We start from the raw sequence: 18,424 nt of genomic DNA on the forward strand, positions 1-18,424 counted from the left end.
AACGTATTTGCGTTAACGCGTTATTTTTTGCGTTAATATAAACATGTTTTTACACACCAAACTAGTGATGTCTGAATGTACTCTCTGTGTTTAGGAAAGACCAAACAAAAAGGAAAACTGCCATGTCGATGTTATTATTGCATTATAATTGGACATTGACAACAGTGTAATACAAAGCCATCAAAATAATGTGTTCTTCTCAGTGTTACAGTGTTCTAGCATCAGTTTCATTACATTTAGATATTCATTAACTCTGAAGAATGAAACAAAACTACAAAATAGCTTCATACATTTGGATATACTTAAAAGGTTAACACCAAAATGTTTTATTTAAGACGCCTACGCTGAGTAGTTGGTGCAGCATTGCCCGTTTTTTCCTCTCGATGAACAACACAAGTCATTGCGACACGTGATGGAAGTAGTTTGGTTTCATTCTGCTCCAATGAAGCACCAGAATGTATACTTCTAACAGGAACGTATAAAATGCATGAAATGAAGGCATTGTTTTCTTAACAAATTCCTTTTTACACAACTACTCCATCTCTTGCCTTTCTCTTCTTTAATACTGCCTTCTGTAATGCTTCAAAATAAAGTAGTTGCAACACAAGATCAAATCCTTCATCTGTTAAACAAACCCTGTTTTAAAATAGACATCACATCACTTCATATAAAAACACTAGCTATAAAAAAATAAGTCGACACAAACCTGGAACCATTCTCACCTTCGATAAAAGGTCAATTAACACTGATTCTCTGTAACACGGTGAGATGTATGAAAGTAAGACTGGAGTGTTAACTTCATTACAGCATGGAGTGTGTTAAAGGTGAACAAACACCACTGATCTCTCAGTCAGTGAGCTACACGTTACTATGACAAATTTTTCTTTTACCAAAATAAAAAAAACAAAAAACAGCAGAATTCATTATGAAGATAAAAATATAATAGCACATGCTTATAAAACTGATCCATAACAGTAACAGCGAGTAGTTCAGGACGACATTTTTAACTCAGGGAGGCCGACGCCTGGCTTGTACTGTGCAATAACTGTGCTGCTCACCAGGTGAGGTACAATGCAATCTCAGTTCCCATCTGTTGTTGGTTTACAGCGCAGTGCAACACAGTGCAATGTGAACAATAAAAAAAAAAAAAAAAAAAAAAAAAATCACATTTCTTTTTTTTTTTGCTATCAAAGATGTACTTTGTATTAGCCGTTGTCTTTCATTTCTCCCATATTAGAGAATTGTGCTGTGCTTGTTCCACTGCCAGCAACTACAACAATGACATGCAGGTTTGTGTGAGGCGGTCAAAGGGAATGCTCATCAGCGTGCTTGTAGTTTCTGGAAAAAGCCGGAAGACAAAAAAAAAAAAAGCACTTGGGAAGTCATCACAGTCACCTTCTCCCGTTAACTGCCATCATCCTCTTCGTCCAGGCAGAGTCTCCCAAAAGGGTGCACTCTAAATAATAATAGTAGGAGTATACACTGGAATAAAAAACAAACTCATGACGGTAGTGTTGTGTTTCCTAGTAGTGCTGAATGTTGTGGGTGTCACACATAGGTTGTTCTGCTCCGTTAGTTTGTGGTTACACTCGCCCGACCTTAGCATCGCCGATGGCGCCCCAGACGTCGAAAACAAATTCATCCGGGAAGGCAAAGTCCCCGAGGGTTTCATCTAAAGCCTCGGCAAACTCATCAGGGTTCTTTTTGTCCTTTCCCAGCTCCACCATGGTAGCCGCTGAGGAGACGGAGAGAGGGCATTTAGAGAACAGCAAGCGACAAAAACTAATTCTGACTCCTGTAGAGCCAACAAACGTACACTTACCCAGCTCGCTGTCTCTGATGCCCATGTAGCTCTCAAGCAGGTCATCCACTTTCTCAATGGCCTTTTCCTCGAACGCAGAGGGCTGAAGAGAAAAACAATCCAACGCACAGCGTCAGGCAATGCAACGGGATTATGTTTTCTAAACAATACAGAGAACTGTTATTCCACAGGGGTTGTAAAAACACTCACCAGCTCCTCCACAGTAGCAGGACCTTTAGAGCGCAGCCGCAGAGTTCCTCTGCCGGTCCCCAGCTGAACCCCTGATGAGGACCTGGACCCTCCAGATCGCTGGCCGATCATATCTACGCACAATAATTAAAAAGATATCCCTTAACACTTAAAAAATCGTGTTTCCTCCTGTTATTCTCCAGCTTTTACAGAGCTGAACATCATGCCCTGTTGCACTTCTTACCCTTTGTAGACAAACTCAATCTCAGTTTGCTCCCACTGCACATTTCTAATTAATAGTGCAGCTGTGAGTCAGTAAATACAGTTTGTTTGGCCCTGTATCTTTTCAAATGGACCCAAAGGGCACCTAAGTATGCCATAATGTGTTTCATACATGCAGCAAGGGTACTTATTTCATTAAGTCAGGCTTGTGTCTATTAATTTTATGCAATAAAATGTTAGATTATCAACTATAAAGCCAGGAGAAGCACTGAGAACCAAAATAAGGTGTAAACAACATGTAGTTTGGTGACTAAAACACAGTAAGATCTAGACTTAAATACCGCTTTCATAGCCACTCGCGACAGCATTGTTTGCCATCAGTGACCGTTGCGAGTACTCCAGTCTAGCCTCTGTTATACGTTCCGAAAGGATTGTTGCACGGACATGAGCTGACGTAGAATCGTGACGAGGAAATATTTGGATCTTTTATACTCTATGCGGGTTTCTCTTCACGGCAAACTGACATACTCAAAGCTACTCAAAGCTCCTCAAAGTTCTCCATTTTCTCCGCCCATCCACGTCCGCTTAGTTAGAAAAATTTGGATGTGCAACAACAAACGAAAACCTGCTGCACAGAACCCTCGCCAAGGGCCGTGTCTGATAATGTGACGTCACATTGGCTGTGTGGGGACTCGCGACCCTCTCGTATGCGGCAAGCATAAATCACGCTGAATGTGTGCTGAGTGGTTGTCAAGGGAGAGCAGATGAGGCTCTGACTGAAGGAGCACATTGTGCTGTCACACCACATCTGAGATTGTGGAGCTGAACAAACAAATATCAGATGACTCCTCCGACACCTACCAAAGGCCTTGAGAGGCTCCACCAGCTTGATAGTGAACTCCTTCCCTTTGGGCAGCTCCTTCAGCATCTTGGCTACCTCATAGTGTCGACACCCAATCAGGCGATGGCCATTGATCGACTCGATCATATCGCCTACGTTGATGACCTGAATCTGGTGGATGACGCTCCCTTCGCGGATTCTCTGAAAGCAGAAAAACTCAAATAAATAATCCAGCTCATCCCTTTTTCCCTGCCACGTGTAATCTATTCTCATTTCATATTCACAAAAATAGTCCAGGGTCATGCCCTCCCCTGTGGGTCCTTGAGTCAATACAAATCAATTGTCTAGGCTATTTTAACACCAACTCACCTTGATGAAAGCGTAGCCAGCTCCATTATCAGTGATCGTCAACCCTAGTGCATCCTCTCCTTTGTACACCTCTATTTCTTTTCGCTGTCCTTTAATGTGGGCAAAAATAAAGTCCTCTAGCCCAATCTGACCTCCCAACAGCTTATCCATGTCCACCTTGTGAGTGTTCAGTGTGCAAAACATAACCTGTGGGGGGACACAACCAACAAGTAAGATTTACCATAATGCTTTCTCTCCTGATGAACTCACAATCATCACATTCAGCAGAGTGACTCACCTCAGCCGGCGGTATCCCAAAGGCCTCACCAATCTTGGCATAAAGCTCCCGCACATTACTGAAGCCCTCTATGCGGCCTGTGGGGCTGCCGTGAGCAAGCTGAGTGTGGAAGATGAGGCGAGGTCGCATGCTGCTGTGTGGAGGAGGTAGACCTTCGGAGGTGGCACCTTCTCCCAGCCCGACAACACCTCCATCTAGGCCATCCATACCTGGCACATTAAGACCTGCGCGGATGGGCTCCGCTTCCTCGTTCTCCACCAACGGGGACGCCTTCTTCCTTCTTCCCAAACCCAGAGGCATTGTAAGTGCTACAGGGAGAGCAGATGGGAGGGGAAGGGGAGGGAAAGGGAGGGAGGCTGCTCTGGGGGAGTTATGCTACGAACCAGACCAACATACACCTGTTCAGCCGAATCAGCTGCAGGTCTGTTGGATGTTTACTTCACAGTAGTGGTGTGGTCCTCCTCCAGACCAGCTTGAAAGCGGTCTCAACCAGGCGCTGAATGGATGTCCAAGTCCACACATCAGAGCAGCTTACATAGCTGGATCTGTCATGTCCAGCAGCCTGCAGTGGGATGTCCCTCAGCTGCAAAACACACACACAGAAACCCTTTAATTTTCATACATTTATCAAAGCAGGGACAACAAGTGTAAGGCAAGTCAAGGCAGCTTTATCTGTAGAGCACATTTCAGTAACAGGGCAATTCAAAGTGCTTTACATAAACATTCAAGAACATTGCGACAAAATGCAAAAGAACATTAAGACATTATTAAAACAGTTATAAAAACATTAAAGATTAGAAAATAAAAACAAGCTAAAAATAAAAGCTAGGATAGAAGCTAAAATAGAGTATAACACACAACAGTAAAAGCTCTAGTTCAGTATATAAGATCATTAGCTGGTTTAATAAAAGGCAGCAGCAAACAGGAAAGTTTTAAGCTTTGATTTAAAAGAACTCAGAGTTGGAGCGGTCCTGCAGGTTTCTGAAAGCTTGTTCCAGATATTTGGTGCATAAAAACTGAACTTCTGCATGTTTAGTTCTGACTCTGGGGACACTAAGCAGACCTGATCCAGATGACCTGAGAGGTCTGGATGGTTCATAACATAGCAGAAGATCAGAAATGTATTTTGGCCCTAAACCATTTAGTGCTTTGTAAACCAGCAGCAGTATTTTGAAATCAATCTGAGAGAGACAGGGAGCCAGTGTAGAGACCCCAGGACTGGACTGATATGATCCACTTTCTTGGTCTTAGTGAGGACTCTAGCAGCAGCAGGTTCTGAATCAGCTGCAGCTGTCTGATCCATTTGTTTAGGAATACCAGTAAAGACAACGTTACAGTAGTCAAGTCGGCTGAAGATAAATGCATGGACTAGTTCTTCCAAATCCTGCTGAGACATCAGTCCTCTAATTCTTGCTATATTCTTCAGGTGATAGAAGGCTGTCTTTGTTATAACATGCTGTTATTACATCTCCTCTAAATAGTGTATAATGTTGGTTCCAATAAGCACTGTCTAATTACCTCCACTTTAAAGTTACACCTGTAATGGAAAATGACATTGTATGTAATGATGTCTCTTTATGCAACAGTGGAAAGTTACTGTCTGTGTGCTCTTCGTCTCATGTAGTGGGAAAGTACTGAGTGTTTACTTTTACTGGGACACTGTCTGAGTAAAACAACTCCTTATCTGTGCAAAACAACTCATTTTCTCACAGTCCCTGTTGTAGATTTCTATATAATCACACTGTAATAATCTCTAATGCAGTGCACTCTTCTGCAGACTTTGTGTGACTCTGTATAACCAGTTGCCTCTTCTTGCAAGAATAAAATACATTAACAAAGACATTTCATCTGTTTGAGATCCTTATTTCGACGTTCATTAGGACTCATCTCGGGATTATTGACATCATTTCCATTACACACCTCAGCTAGGACAGTCAGGGACATCACATAGAGCTAATGTTAGCTGCTAGCTGGGAGGCACACACTTCTTGCAACATAAACAACTCAAGCTAGCAGTTTAGCATGTAGCTTCTACAAACCTGAAGCTAGTTGACTCAATGACTGTTTAATCCCTACATTAGAAGCGTGTCTTGTTCCTGGAGAGGACTGGACAGCTGAGGTTAGTGAGCTAGCTTCACTGTGCTGATGAGAGAGGAGTAAACATGGCAGGCCGGTCAGTCATTCTTCTTACCGGAGTTTAGCTCTTCTTCCTGCTAGCTTAGCCTGCTAATGGAGCTGCTGGGAGTTGTTAAATAATACCGACACGCTGGCAGATTAAGGTCCCAGTATGTGTTGCTGCTCTGCTGCTGACAGGTCGACTCTTCTTGGGCAGATTGTAGTAAGAACAGTACCTGTATGTCGGTGTGCTGCTGTAGATTTAGCTTTCTGTCTGTCAGCCCAGCAGGGGTGGAACTATGATGCCTTCAGGTTCACTCGTAAATCCCCAATTCCCAGTGGAGCGACTGTTTTAAAGGCTTAAATACCATGACAAAAAAATGCGACTTGTCAGACAACTGTGAACTTGAATTCACTGGATGCTGTATTATTTTAGATTTCTTCTGTTTTTCGTGCTTCAGTAAAAGAATGAGGCATGAGAGTGCTGTTTTAGGGCACTTTTTTGATTTAAACGGTCAGAGTATCTTTTGGTCGTTTTATTTTCCTTTCACTAAAAGATACTAAAAAACTAAAAACAAGTGTTTTTTTTATTTTTGTTTTAAAATACGAAAATTAATATTGAAATACAAGACGTTTTTCTTTATCTTTATTTTCATTTTCTATTTCTAAAAACAAAAACACTAGAAGACAGAAACGAAAAAACGCCCTGTTTTTTCATAGTCTGTGACCGGAAGTTGCCCTTTACAAAGTAAGAGCGCGTATGAGGGCGATGCTGTGACATGACATGTCTTCTTCCCTGATTCATGTCCATCACCTTCATTTAAACAGCAGCGCGTGCTGGTTTTTCTCTCTCATACACAGCATTGTCATCATCTCTTACTTTGTAAATGGCAACTTCCGGTCGCAGACTATGAAAAAACAGGGCGTTTTTTCGTTTCTGTGTTTTAGTGATTTTATTTTTTGTTTTTAGAAATAGAAAATGAAAATCAACCTGTTTTTTAAGTTTAGTTCATCCCTTTTTGACCCCGATAAAGGAAAATGTCTTGTATTTCAATATCAATTTTTGTATTTTAAAATGAAAATCAAATAACCACTAATTTTTTGTTTTTAGTATCCGTTTGTGAAAGGAAAATCGAATGACCAAAAGATACAATGACTTTAATCCTGCAGTAGACAGAATATTTTTGGCATCATTGGGTAAGAAATCCATAATAACCTTTCAGCATATTGTAATTCAAGTGTTCTGAGAGAAAACCAGACTTCTGCACCTCCTCATGGCTCTGTTTTCAGACATTAAAACAAATCTAAAAATTCTTTAAAAATCTAGCCGATGACGGGAAACTTTGGCGAATCACAGGTCATTTCAGAGAGAGAAAGCGTTTCTATCGGCTGTGCTCCGGCTGGTGTGCGGTGCTTGGTATTTCCTAAACTGATCTCAACATGGCTGCCGGGTCACAAAACGTTCTCATTTTACAGCTAAACAGTACACTACAAGATGTTTCTGAAAACATTTGAGGCAAGAAATAGGCATTTCAGTAACAGAATATTGATTCATATTTGATCAGTTTGATCGTAGTTCGCGAGTGATTGACAGCTACTCAGAGACGGCAAGGCACCAGCTCAGCTCTGATTGGTTGTTTTTCCTCCGGTCTGTGAAATCTTGCAGATGCCGTTAGGAACACCGGAGGCACATGATTTTTTTAAGGATATAGTGACTGCTTTAAGTTAGCCCAGATGTGGTGTCAAAGTCACAAGTATTAACAGAGGCATAAATGTCAGCATGAAACTATGTCTGCAGCGCTTGATAAAGTAGATGTTTTCCACAAGAGCGCTGATAGTATTGAGTATACACTGCCCTCTGGTTGTCTCGGTGCATCACTACACCACTGTCTACTGTAGAAGTTTTATTTTGAAGGTTGTAACCGGAACTCTTATTATGCTATTGTTTCTAACTTGATGAGAGTAAACAGTTTCTTGAGTAAAACAAAAGTGAGATAAAAGATAAAATAATGCAAAGTCATAATGCAAAAAAGATCACTTCACAAGGATATTAAACATATGCCTACCAAACACATACTATTGGAAACAATAGTATTGCCTATATGAAGTTACACAAAGACATACTTCTTTTTTTAAAGCTTTCTTTATTGAACTCATATATATATATATATATGTATATATATATATATATATTTATATATATATATTTATACATAGTGCATGTATAAATATTTTCCACACAATCTTCTGAATTGAAAGGTTGATCAACAGTACAGCATACTCCTTTGGTTTAACAGGCATTTTTGAATTTATCAAGAATTCTTTATAAGATGATAAATTACCATTTTTAATAAGTAATTGGCACAAAGTGCAAATTTAGGATCTAGCACAGAAAAAGTGTACAATACTATGACTTTTTTTTATTTTGTCATACTTTACTATAGCTTTTTTGCCTTTTTTCGACATACTATATCATGATTTTTTTTTTTTCTTTCGAAATATACCATGACATTTTTTTCTACACATTAACTGATTTTTTTCGACATCCGACTTTTAAAAGTTTTTCGAGATACTATATTATGACTTTTCAACTTTTTTCGACATACTATACTTTTACTTTTTCAATTTTTCGACATGACTATGACTATTCTTTCTTTTCTTTTGACATAATATACTATGACTTTTTTGCCTTTTTTGAAATACTATACTATGACTCTATTTTATCGACATATTTACTGACTTTTCTTTCGACATACTATACTGTGACTCATTTTATTCATTTTTTTTTTTCAGTATCCGACTTTTTAAAACATTTTCGACATGATTTTTTTTTTTTCGACATACTATTACTTTTTTAATTCTTCGACATACTATACCATGACTTTTTTTTTTTAATATTTTTTGACACATTATATGACTTTTTGGATGTACTATACTGTGAATTTTTTCCATGAAAATTTTCGACATACTATATTATGAATTTTTTTAATAAAATTTTTGGACGTACTATACTATGACTTTTTCCCTGAAATTTTTGACATATTATACTGTGACTTTTTTTCATGAAATTTTTGGAGGTACTATACTATGACTTTTTTTCATGACATTTTTGGAGGCACTATACTATGACTTTTTTTCATGAAATTTTTCAACATACTATACTATGACTTTTTTAAGAGCCGAGCTGGAGCCTTGCCATCTCTGAGCATCCGTCAATCACTCGCGAACTCCGATCAAACAGTCATACTAGGCAGCGCTGAGCAAATATGAAACAATATTCTGTTACTGTAATTCTCTCCTCAAATGTTTTCAAAAACATTTTGTAGTGTACTGTTTAGCTGTAAAATGAGAAAGTTTCTGACCCGGAAGCCATGTTGAAAAAAGTTGAGGAAATACCAAAGTCAGCCCAACCCCCCAGGAAGAGTGCCGGTCGTCGATCCCGACTTTCGTAGTGGCCAAACGGCGGTACTGCAACTTCCGTGTCAGTCGTGATGCGTTGCGCCCAAAAATACTTTTTCCCATAGACTTACATTGGCGAAAGAGACGTCTGTAACCCAGCGGATCATTTTTTTTGAGGTGAATCAACTTCCCAGTACGAACACTCTAATAGCCCTTATTTAAAAAAAAATATTTTTTTAAGTTGTAAAATGAACTAATGGCCAAATCCAGAGTTATTTCCCTTCCTCCGTTCATGTGAATGAGACCCAGACCGAGGCTGGAGTGCAAGCCGTGACCACGGCGTGACGTTGAGATTCATGTGACCGAGCGAACGCTACTGTGCCTGTTCCACGTGCCCAAGATCCGGGTACTTTTCCAGACGGAAGTCAAGCCATTTAGGCTTCAAGCGCCACTGAGCAACTTTCATAGGAATGAACAAGGGCCCCGCCTCCAACGCTGTATCCAGTTCTCTTTATACATCCATGGCAGAAGTCTAGTTTTCTCTCAGAACACTTGAATTACAAAATGCTTAAAGGTTATTATGAAATTATTTTCCCAATGATGCCAAAAAATTGTTGCCTACTGCAGGTTTAATTTGTCCTTTTTAATATTTGGCTCCTACACTGCCAGTGAAACTAAGCTCTCCATCCAGGCCGTCACATTTTGCTACAAGACCATGTTGCATACAGTTAGATCACAGCTTCGAGTCTCACCGCAACTTAAATTTGTAAACAAAATAATCATAATTTAAAGATAAATTAAAAAAGTACTGCAGACATATGAAGAAAAACTGACAACTTTTCTTGAATCTTCAATTGTCAAATATGATAACAGGATGTTAAAGACTACCATGAAATGTCCTCAATAACTAAACATGTAGGCCATAATTGATTAGATATTTGCCAGTCTCTTTAATGTGGAAATGCAAATCATCACAGCATAAGAAGGGTCTATTAAAAATGTCCACTACATTATCAATTCATAAAAGCTTTGTTGTTAAAAATATCTTGAATCCCAACCTGAGGCATTTCAAAACAACATAAACATGAAATAAAACAACATGATGATGTTTATGTCCTTTTCCCTTAAAAAGGAAAAACGTTTGCAAGGGGGAAAAAAAAGTAAATATCCTTTTTTTTAAACAAAAAAAGTTACACATTACAGAGATAACGCATCTCTACATTCATGTTAAACCACGTTAGAAACTTAAAACTCAGTCAACACCAAAAAAACAACTTAAAATGTGAAAATGAACTAACTTCCTTCATCACTGCAGTCAGAGGTGCATGAGGCTGAATATGACAGAGTTCAATATATTTAGTGTGAAACTTCATATTTCCAGATGCTGCACATCTTGGAGCGAATGCTGTCAGGTACAAGCTATAACAGATATAAGACAAAATAATTAAACAAAAATATTTTCTTCAGGCCTTTAAGTCGGAGGTTTAAACTTATTTTCACATCTCTGCAATATTTAGCCGGGAACAGACTGATGCCGTGTTGTATGGAGGACAAAACCTGCCAAAAAAAATGAATAAATAGATAGATGACTCGATAAAAAAATAATTGTCATTAAATATAGCAAAAATTATATAAAAAATAAATGTAACCATTAATTAATTCATAAAATGTGACATCTAAATTGTTATTTCTGTTTTAATTTGCCTCTTTATTTATTTTTGTATTAATTCTAAATTATGTTTTATTTTTATTTTTTTAATTTAATTTTTAAATGTATGTATTTATTGATGTATTAATAAACAGAAGAGTAAATGAATAATAATAAATAAGGTAATTAACAAAAAGATAAATAAATAAAGAAGCAAATTAAAACAGAAATATCAATTTATGTCACATTTTATCAATGAATTAATGCCTACATCTATTTTTAATATTATTTTTGCTACATTTAATGACATATTTATTTATTTAACAAGTCATTTATTTATTTATTCATTTATTTTTTTATCTTGAAAGGTTCCGTCCTCCGTAATGTTGGGTATTAAAAAAAAAAGAAATAAACTCACTGTCTTTAAGAAGTCAAACAGAGCAATAAGGAAATTAAATATCATCCACACTGTGGGTTAAGCACCCTCAAAGGTTACGAATGTTGTAAATAGCTTTTGGTAGTTTGTCAGTCACACGTAACAGAATACACACATGCTCTCAACATACTTGTAGACACACACACACACACACACATATATTATAATTACATAGGGACAATTATTTGGCACAAAAAGTCTTCCCGCCGATATTTTACACAAGTAATAAGCTGTGTACTCCCGGATAAATAAGGTAAAAGTAAACATTTTGCAAAGTATGCCATCTTAAACACCAGGGATACACCAATCTGACTTTTTGTTCTCTCTAAACTCAAAAATCTGAAGATACAAAGTACTTAGTAGTGCTCTTTCCTAAATTCTAAATCTGCAACTCATTGGAATCATTTTTACGCAAGATCACATAACTTAATATCTCTTATTAATTATAACTGGAAACATCCATACATCATTATCATTAGGCTTGTGCATATTTTAATCATTTATGATATTGTGGCCCAAAAACTGGCGGCCCACTTTGACTCTGAGGGTAGATAACTGAAACACTGAATTGTAGTAGGGCTGTCCCGAAGCTTCGCAGCGCAACAGGCTGACATGTTCGCACAACAAACAGCGACATCCGTCTGATAATAACTACAAATATTATATATAATAATATATATAATAATTAATAATGTTGTGGGATTATTCCTTATTTCACGGGCTATTTGGAGAATTCTACATTATTGTTAAATACCTATATTTAAAAAAAGATAATTCAAAAATGAAGCATTTGAATAGTGATTTGGAGGTGGAATACCATGGCAACAGTCGAAGCTTTGAAGCATTTGGGTCAGCCCTACTGAATGGACAAACAAAGTGTATTTAACGTTGATCAGTTACATCTGATCTGCTTCATATAGTCAGTACTGGTGCTGATACAAAGGATCAGATCCAATGTTTTCCACACTGTATTTAAGCCTTAAAGGCAACCAAAAATCATGTCCTGCTGAGTAATGTAGTTAAAGCTACATTCAAGCATGCGTCACTGCACCTGAGGTATTGTAAATTAGCTGGCTCCCCAAAAACAAATCCTTACTAGATTACATTTCAAAGTGAATTAAAAAAAACAAAAAACTCCATAACCTATCACATGACACCTTGTATCATTATCTATGTACACACTTTATACTTTGCACTATTTACTTCTCCTCTTTAAATCCGACACTGTAGCAGGCTGTTACTTAACACTGTTACTCAACCTCCGCTGAAAGCACACACAAAATGTAATGTAAGCTGCTCTCAGTCTTAAGACACCCATTTAACTGACTAGTTGCCGGGTAAGAAAATGGATTTGGTGTTCAGATGGTAAAATTAAACTCAGCTGGAACCAAATCTGCCCTGAGCCTCAATCGTCCAGACTAAATTGCACAGTAGAGTGTGGCTGCTGGAAACTTGTTAGATTTTTGGGGGCAAACTTTTTATCACTTCAAGTCACGGTGGAAGAATCTGCTTGAGTGCATCTCGTGTGGTTTGGCCCAGTTTATCAGGAAATTTCACTGTGAAGTCCAGGATCATGTCGCCCCTCTTCTCGGGGCACTTGGATAGAGGAAGCCCTTCTCCAGAAATTCGCTTTTTCATTCCAGGTTTGACAACGTCTCTGGAGGTCACAGTGATGGTTCGGCCGTCTAGTGTCGGGGCGTTGACTGTGCATCCACACAGTGCCTGGAGAGAGACAGAGAGAGAATGGATGATCATCAATATCTTTAGACTAGGGCTGTCAAAATTAACACATTACTAACATTTTAACGCCACTAATTTCTTTAACGCATTAACACTATTGATCTTCTCGAGGTTGTAGCGGGTTCAGCTTTAAAGCTAGATTGAAGACACTAGTATCACATGAAACTAAAAAACGTAAGATCCATTGGTACCAACCATGTCATACTAGCTCGTCACGAAGGATGTTAAATAACGCTTCAAACTTACGCTAAATTTTGGCGAGGAAAAACTGTCATTGCCATTTTCAAAGCATATTTGCCCACTCATGTTGATCATTAAGGATATTAAATACTTGACAAATCTCCCGTTAAGGTACATTTTGAACAGATAAAACATGTGCGATTAATCGTGATTAATCATGGACAATCATGCGATTAATCACAATTAAATATCTTAATCGATTGACAGCCCTACTTTAGACAAAATGTTATTGGAACAAACAATATTTTTAAGAGTATCAAAAGAAAAATTAATGTGAGTGATATTTACAGACATCAGTGTTCACTTACTTCTCTGAGTGATATTTTTGCAGGATAGATTATATCTGAGCCCTCTCTTCTGAACACTGGATGGGGTTTATCTTTAACTACAAACACCACGTCTGCAGGAATGTTGCTGGGAGTTTCATCCCCCTCCTTGGGAAAGGTGATTTTCGTCCCCTCCTTCCAGCCACGCTTGATGTCGACTGTTAAAATCTTGTCTTCGTTACGCATGGTGCAGCCGTCCGGGTTCAGTCTCTTGCGGGAGATCTTCATCTTTTTGGTGCAGCCCGAGAAGACCTCCTCCAGGCTCACCTTCAGCTCGTGCATCACAGGCGGGTCCTTCTTCCTCTCGTGCGCTCTGCGAGGGCCTCCTGGGTGGGATTTAAAGGGCCTGTGAAATCCGCCCATGCCACCCATTCTTCCCATGCCAAACGGCGCAAAGGGGTCGTTGATGTCCATGTCTTCCTCCCCATTTTGTGCAAAGAAATGATCGAAAGGGCTGCGGCCACCAAAGAACTCAGCGAACATTGCATGAGGGTCTCCGTGGAAGGTGTAGTTGTAGCTTTGACCGCTGTGTCCTCCACCTCCACCACCACCAGTTGAACCCTTTAATCCTGAAGCAAACATCAGAGCACAGAAGGAAATAGTGTTTAAATAATATACAAGAATAGCCAACATATCTGTACCTTAAAGGGCACATTTTGAGCAGAAAAAAATGTGTGATTAATTTGCGATTATTCATGGACAATCATGCAATGAAATATTTTAATCGATTGACAGCCCTAATCTGCGTATATATCATCTAATAGGCAACAAGAAATTGCATGTTAGAAGTGTGTTTGAGGTGATTTAGAAACAGTGTCACCATTACATAGTTTGTCCACAATTCTCTAATAAACAAATGTAAAAAATTGTTAACAAACATTGTGTTTATGTTAAAAAATTAATATCGAATGGCATTTGTCAGACTTTTTAAACTCTCTAAAAATATCTAATAAACCCAGGATCTGTCAGGCTCGGGTAGGAAAGTATCTGCAAAAAGAAACTTATAATAAATACTAAAGCGTTTGCAATTAAACCAATGAAATTCTACTCTGCAAGTAATCTGTTTTTGTCATCAATCAAGTACCAAAATATTGCTGGTATAAATAAAATAAATATAAACTAAATAATAATGTGCTCAACTATGTTTAATTTCTTCCAGTAAATTATTGATCCCAACAAAATGCAATGCATAAACCAATGACGAAAAGTTGCAAGACTAGTAATGATGATGCTGTGAGCAATGAAAGTGAATAAATTCAGTAAGCGTTTTTTTTGCTTTTTAACGCCTAAAAGTCACATATCTATCTCTGTCCCTGCCCATACAGTAAGAATGTAGAGTAGGCAGTAACATATGAGCCTAAAGGCAACAAATCAGAGCATTTTAGAGCAGGTTAAACCAGAATTATCATTCCAGTGACAGACTGACAGGACAGGCAAGAACTCGTTGTTTCTAGCAGGTTCTCCAGCCAAACCTATTGTGCACACACACACCTCCTCATTGTCTGGTTACTGGTGTAGAAAGATGACAGAAACTTCAATGAGGATGCATCAACTACATTTAATAGACTTAGAAAGTGCAAATGCATGCATTGCTAAAGATAACAAGTTGTATGAGACAGTAACTTAGTGGCACAAACTACAACACCACATGCAAGTTGTGGAGAGAGGGAGGAGTTATTGCATTGTATTGATGTATTGGAATGCAATATATTTTGCTAGGTGTACCTAATAAACTGGCTAATGAGCGTACTTGGCAAATAAAATTGTTTTTTATCATAATTACTTTATATTCATCTTATAAATGTCATAAATATAAAAATGGAAACCTGAAAGTAACCAATACATGTATTATTTTTTTTCCAGTGGTGGAATAAATACTCAGATCTTTTACTTAAGTACAAAAGTATTAACATCAAAATATACTTAAAGTACCAAAAGTAGAAGTACTCATTATGGTCCATTTTAGAAGCATATATATATTATATTATTTTGTGTACATCACTTAAATGTTAAGTTATAATTGATTAATTGATTTATATGTTATATTAATAACCTGAATATGCAAAGTAAATAGTAACTAAAGAAATGTAGTGGAGTAAAAAAAGTACAATATTTGCCTCCAAAATGTTGTAGAGTAGAAGTATAAAGTATAGCATAATATGTAGTAAAGTACAAGTAGGTTTACCTCAACATTGTACGTACACTACTTTAAGTTAAGTTACATATTACATAAAGTGAAGCCTGCAAGAACAGAAGTACTTGCGCATGCATATTCAAATTAAAATGTCACTAAAAGGGCTGATGGCTGATGCAAAAAAAAAAAGAAATTAATTTATTCCAGCAATCCAAACAAGACTATTTTTTTCTGAGGAGCTGCTGCTAAGTTTTTTTAGTTTCAGCCTTTTTAATTTATTTTTTTTATACTTTATTTTTTCCCTTTTTTCAAGGTTGTTTGCATATATGCAATTTACAGTTCGTAATTACAATAGTTTATAAACCAATTTTGAAGTAGATGAGCTTATAGACAAAACTCATTAAGTACACTAAAGAAAACAACTTCAACATTCAAAATTGAAATAAAATTAGGAAAAGAAATAATAATAATAATAATAATAATAATAATAAAAAGAAAGAATAGAGTTAAAAAAATATATATAAAAACACATCATTTTTTTTAATAATAATAATAATAATAATAATAATAATAATAAAAAGAAAGAATAGAGTTAAAAAAATATATATAAAAACACATCATTTTTTTTAATAATAATAATAATAATAATAATAATAATGATAATAATAATAAAAAGAAAGAATAGAGTTAAAAAAATATATATAAAAACACATCATTTTTTTAAAATAATAATAATAATAATAATAATAATGATAAAAAGAAAGAATAGAGATAAAAAAAAACACAAAAAAAGAATAATAATAATACAAGCCTTTTTAATTTAAAGACAGATCTAACAACTTCTTGATTGACCACTTACATTTTGTATAATCTATTATAATTGATTTATTGATTTATATGTTCTATTAATAACCTGCAAAGTAAATAGTAACTAAAGAGATGTAGTGGAGTAAACTCACCTTCTTCTCCGAAACGATCATAAATGTCCTTCTTCTTGGCATCACTGAGGACATCATAGGCTTCAGCTATCTCCTTGAATTTATCTTCTGCAGTAGGAGACTTGTTCTTGTCAGGATGGAAGCGCAGGGCCTGTTTTCTGTACGCCTTCTTGATCTCCTCTTCAGAGGCTCCTTTGGCTATCCCCAACACTTTGTAGTAATCTTTACCCATTGTAAACAAACCGGTCACTTCTTCTTCTTCTTCTTCTTCTTCTTCTTCTTCATATAAACATGGTCAGCCCAGGTGCTTCAGTTTCCCTTCACAACACATCCAGCATGTGTCCAGTGTGGTGGTCAGACTACCAGGCTACCTACCAGGCTGCACCACAGCTGTCTGTCACTGCTGCTGTTAGCCTGCTAGCTAACTGTCAAGGTTAGCTTCTCTCTCTCGTCTCACTGGCTGCGTAGACAACTTCCTTCCTACTCTTCTTCACTGCTGAGATGAAGAGCCTAAAATGTCCACTTAACTTAAACCAACACAACGTGGAAACAGCGCGTTCATAAAGGAAAGTGTCCGTGTGTCGTCGTTGCAAAGCTGAAAATATCGTGCGAAGAGAGAAACTTCTGGAAGAAGCTGGAATTGATGCTGCTGCTGCTAGTGATGTGTCGGTCAAGAACGAGCCGGTTCAAAGAGCCGGCTCTTTTAGGTGAGCGATAAGAGCCGGCTCCCGTCCGAGAGCCGTTTTTGTTTTTTTTCTTTTTTTAAATTAATTCAAGGCAGAATGATATGATGATCTTCTCCGCGCCACAGGTAGTGATGTTATGTGCTGTGCCGAGGCTTCGGAGCGTGTGTCCAGTAATGCATGAAGTTTTCTGTGAAACGCGTATCGAGGCTTGTATCGTTTTAGACAAATGACTTCATTGAAGATGCCCGAAGCCAAAATACAGTTGAGAACTTATTATTCCTGAATAAAAACGATAATAATGTCTCTCATCTATCATTTTCCTTTAGTTACACAAGCACATTCACTGCCCTGTGCCCGGTTAAATCAGTGCCACATATCGCGAATATATCTGCCTGTTTTACTCTATTTGACCGATAGGTGGTTTCGTGTACATATGAAGCCCAGATGAAGCCTCGTGAGATTAACCTTTTTGCGAACCAATTTGCTGGAGAGCTTCAGTGCTTCATAAAGCTTCATCTCGCCATCACTAGCCACGGGCACTCCATGCATTGACTGTGACTGAATGTTGTGTTAATGACGACCGTGCCACCAATCAGGTGATGACAGACAAGGATCATACCATCAAGTGTGGGCGGCGTGCTGACGGTCTACAGGTACAGAGCAGGAGGAAGAGGAGGAGAGAAAGAGAGAGAGGAGTGCGGTGCGCGAATAGCAGACAAGATGAGTGACAGTCGGAAACGAAGCAGCATGTAAAATTATGGTATTCTGGAAATTATAAGGTTTAGTATAATTATATTGAATAATTTAAGTGATATATGTGCACACATACTAATCATAGGTCAAAACAGCGCTAAATTTGGTTGAATTATAAAAGGCAGAAGTGGTAAAACGAAGAGCCGTTTGGGAGCCGAAAGAGCCGGCTCTTCTTGGTGAGCTAAGCCAAATGATCTGGCTCACTAAAAAGAGACGGAATTCCCATCACTAGCTGCTGCTGCTGCGTGTCATCACTACCGAGACAAGAGGATTCCCTGCCAACAACTTCCGGTATCGCTTGTAACACGGA

The 18,424-nt window shown here is 37.7% G+C and overlaps 2 protein-coding genes across 4 annotated transcripts; both read right to left on the bottom strand.

The window, feature by feature from the left end:
• Positions 1-113: 113 nt before the first annotated feature.
• gipc1 (GIPC PDZ domain containing family, member 1) lies at positions 114-6,173 on the bottom strand. 3 transcript variants are annotated; one of them, XM_037793048.1, is made up of 7 exons: positions 6,051-6,173; positions 3,700-4,282; positions 3,423-3,608; positions 3,074-3,254; positions 2,012-2,124; positions 1,823-1,904; positions 114-1,735 (listed from the first exon to the last, which is right to left on the bottom strand). In XM_037793048.1, exons 2-7 carry the CDS (start codon positions 3,997-3,999, stop codon positions 1,584-1,586), a joined length of 1,014 nt encoding a protein of 337 aa, XP_037648976.1. In that variant the 5' UTR covers positions 4,000-4,282; positions 6,051-6,173; the 3' UTR covers positions 114-1,583. The 3 variants fall into 3 exon arrangements, with proteins under 3 accessions (XP_037648976.1, XP_037648975.1, XP_037648977.1); XM_037793047.1 differs by having other exon boundaries at positions 5,891-6,137; XM_037793049.1 differs by lacking the exon at positions 6,051-6,173 and adding an exon at positions 5,739-5,872.
• A 5,018-nt stretch (positions 6,174-11,191) lies between these two features.
• On the bottom strand, positions 11,192-17,336 carry dnajb1a (DnaJ heat shock protein family (Hsp40) member B1a). The gene is made up of 3 exons (XM_037793023.1): positions 16,697-17,336; positions 13,586-14,172; positions 11,192-13,019 (listed from the first exon to the last, which is right to left on the bottom strand). The coding sequence occupies exons 1-3, from the start codon at positions 16,905-16,907 to the stop codon at positions 12,789-12,791; spliced, it is 1,029 nt and encodes a 342-aa protein (XP_037648951.1). The 5' UTR covers positions 16,908-17,336; the 3' UTR covers positions 11,192-12,788.
• Positions 17,337-18,424: the final 1,088 nt, after the last annotated feature.

The sequence above is a fragment of the Sebastes umbrosus genome, chromosome 14, assembly GCF_015220745.1.
Source record: "Sebastes umbrosus isolate fSebUmb1 chromosome 14, fSebUmb1.pri, whole genome shotgun sequence".
NCBI lineage: Eukaryota > Metazoa > Chordata > Actinopteri > Perciformes > Sebastidae > Sebastes > Sebastes umbrosus.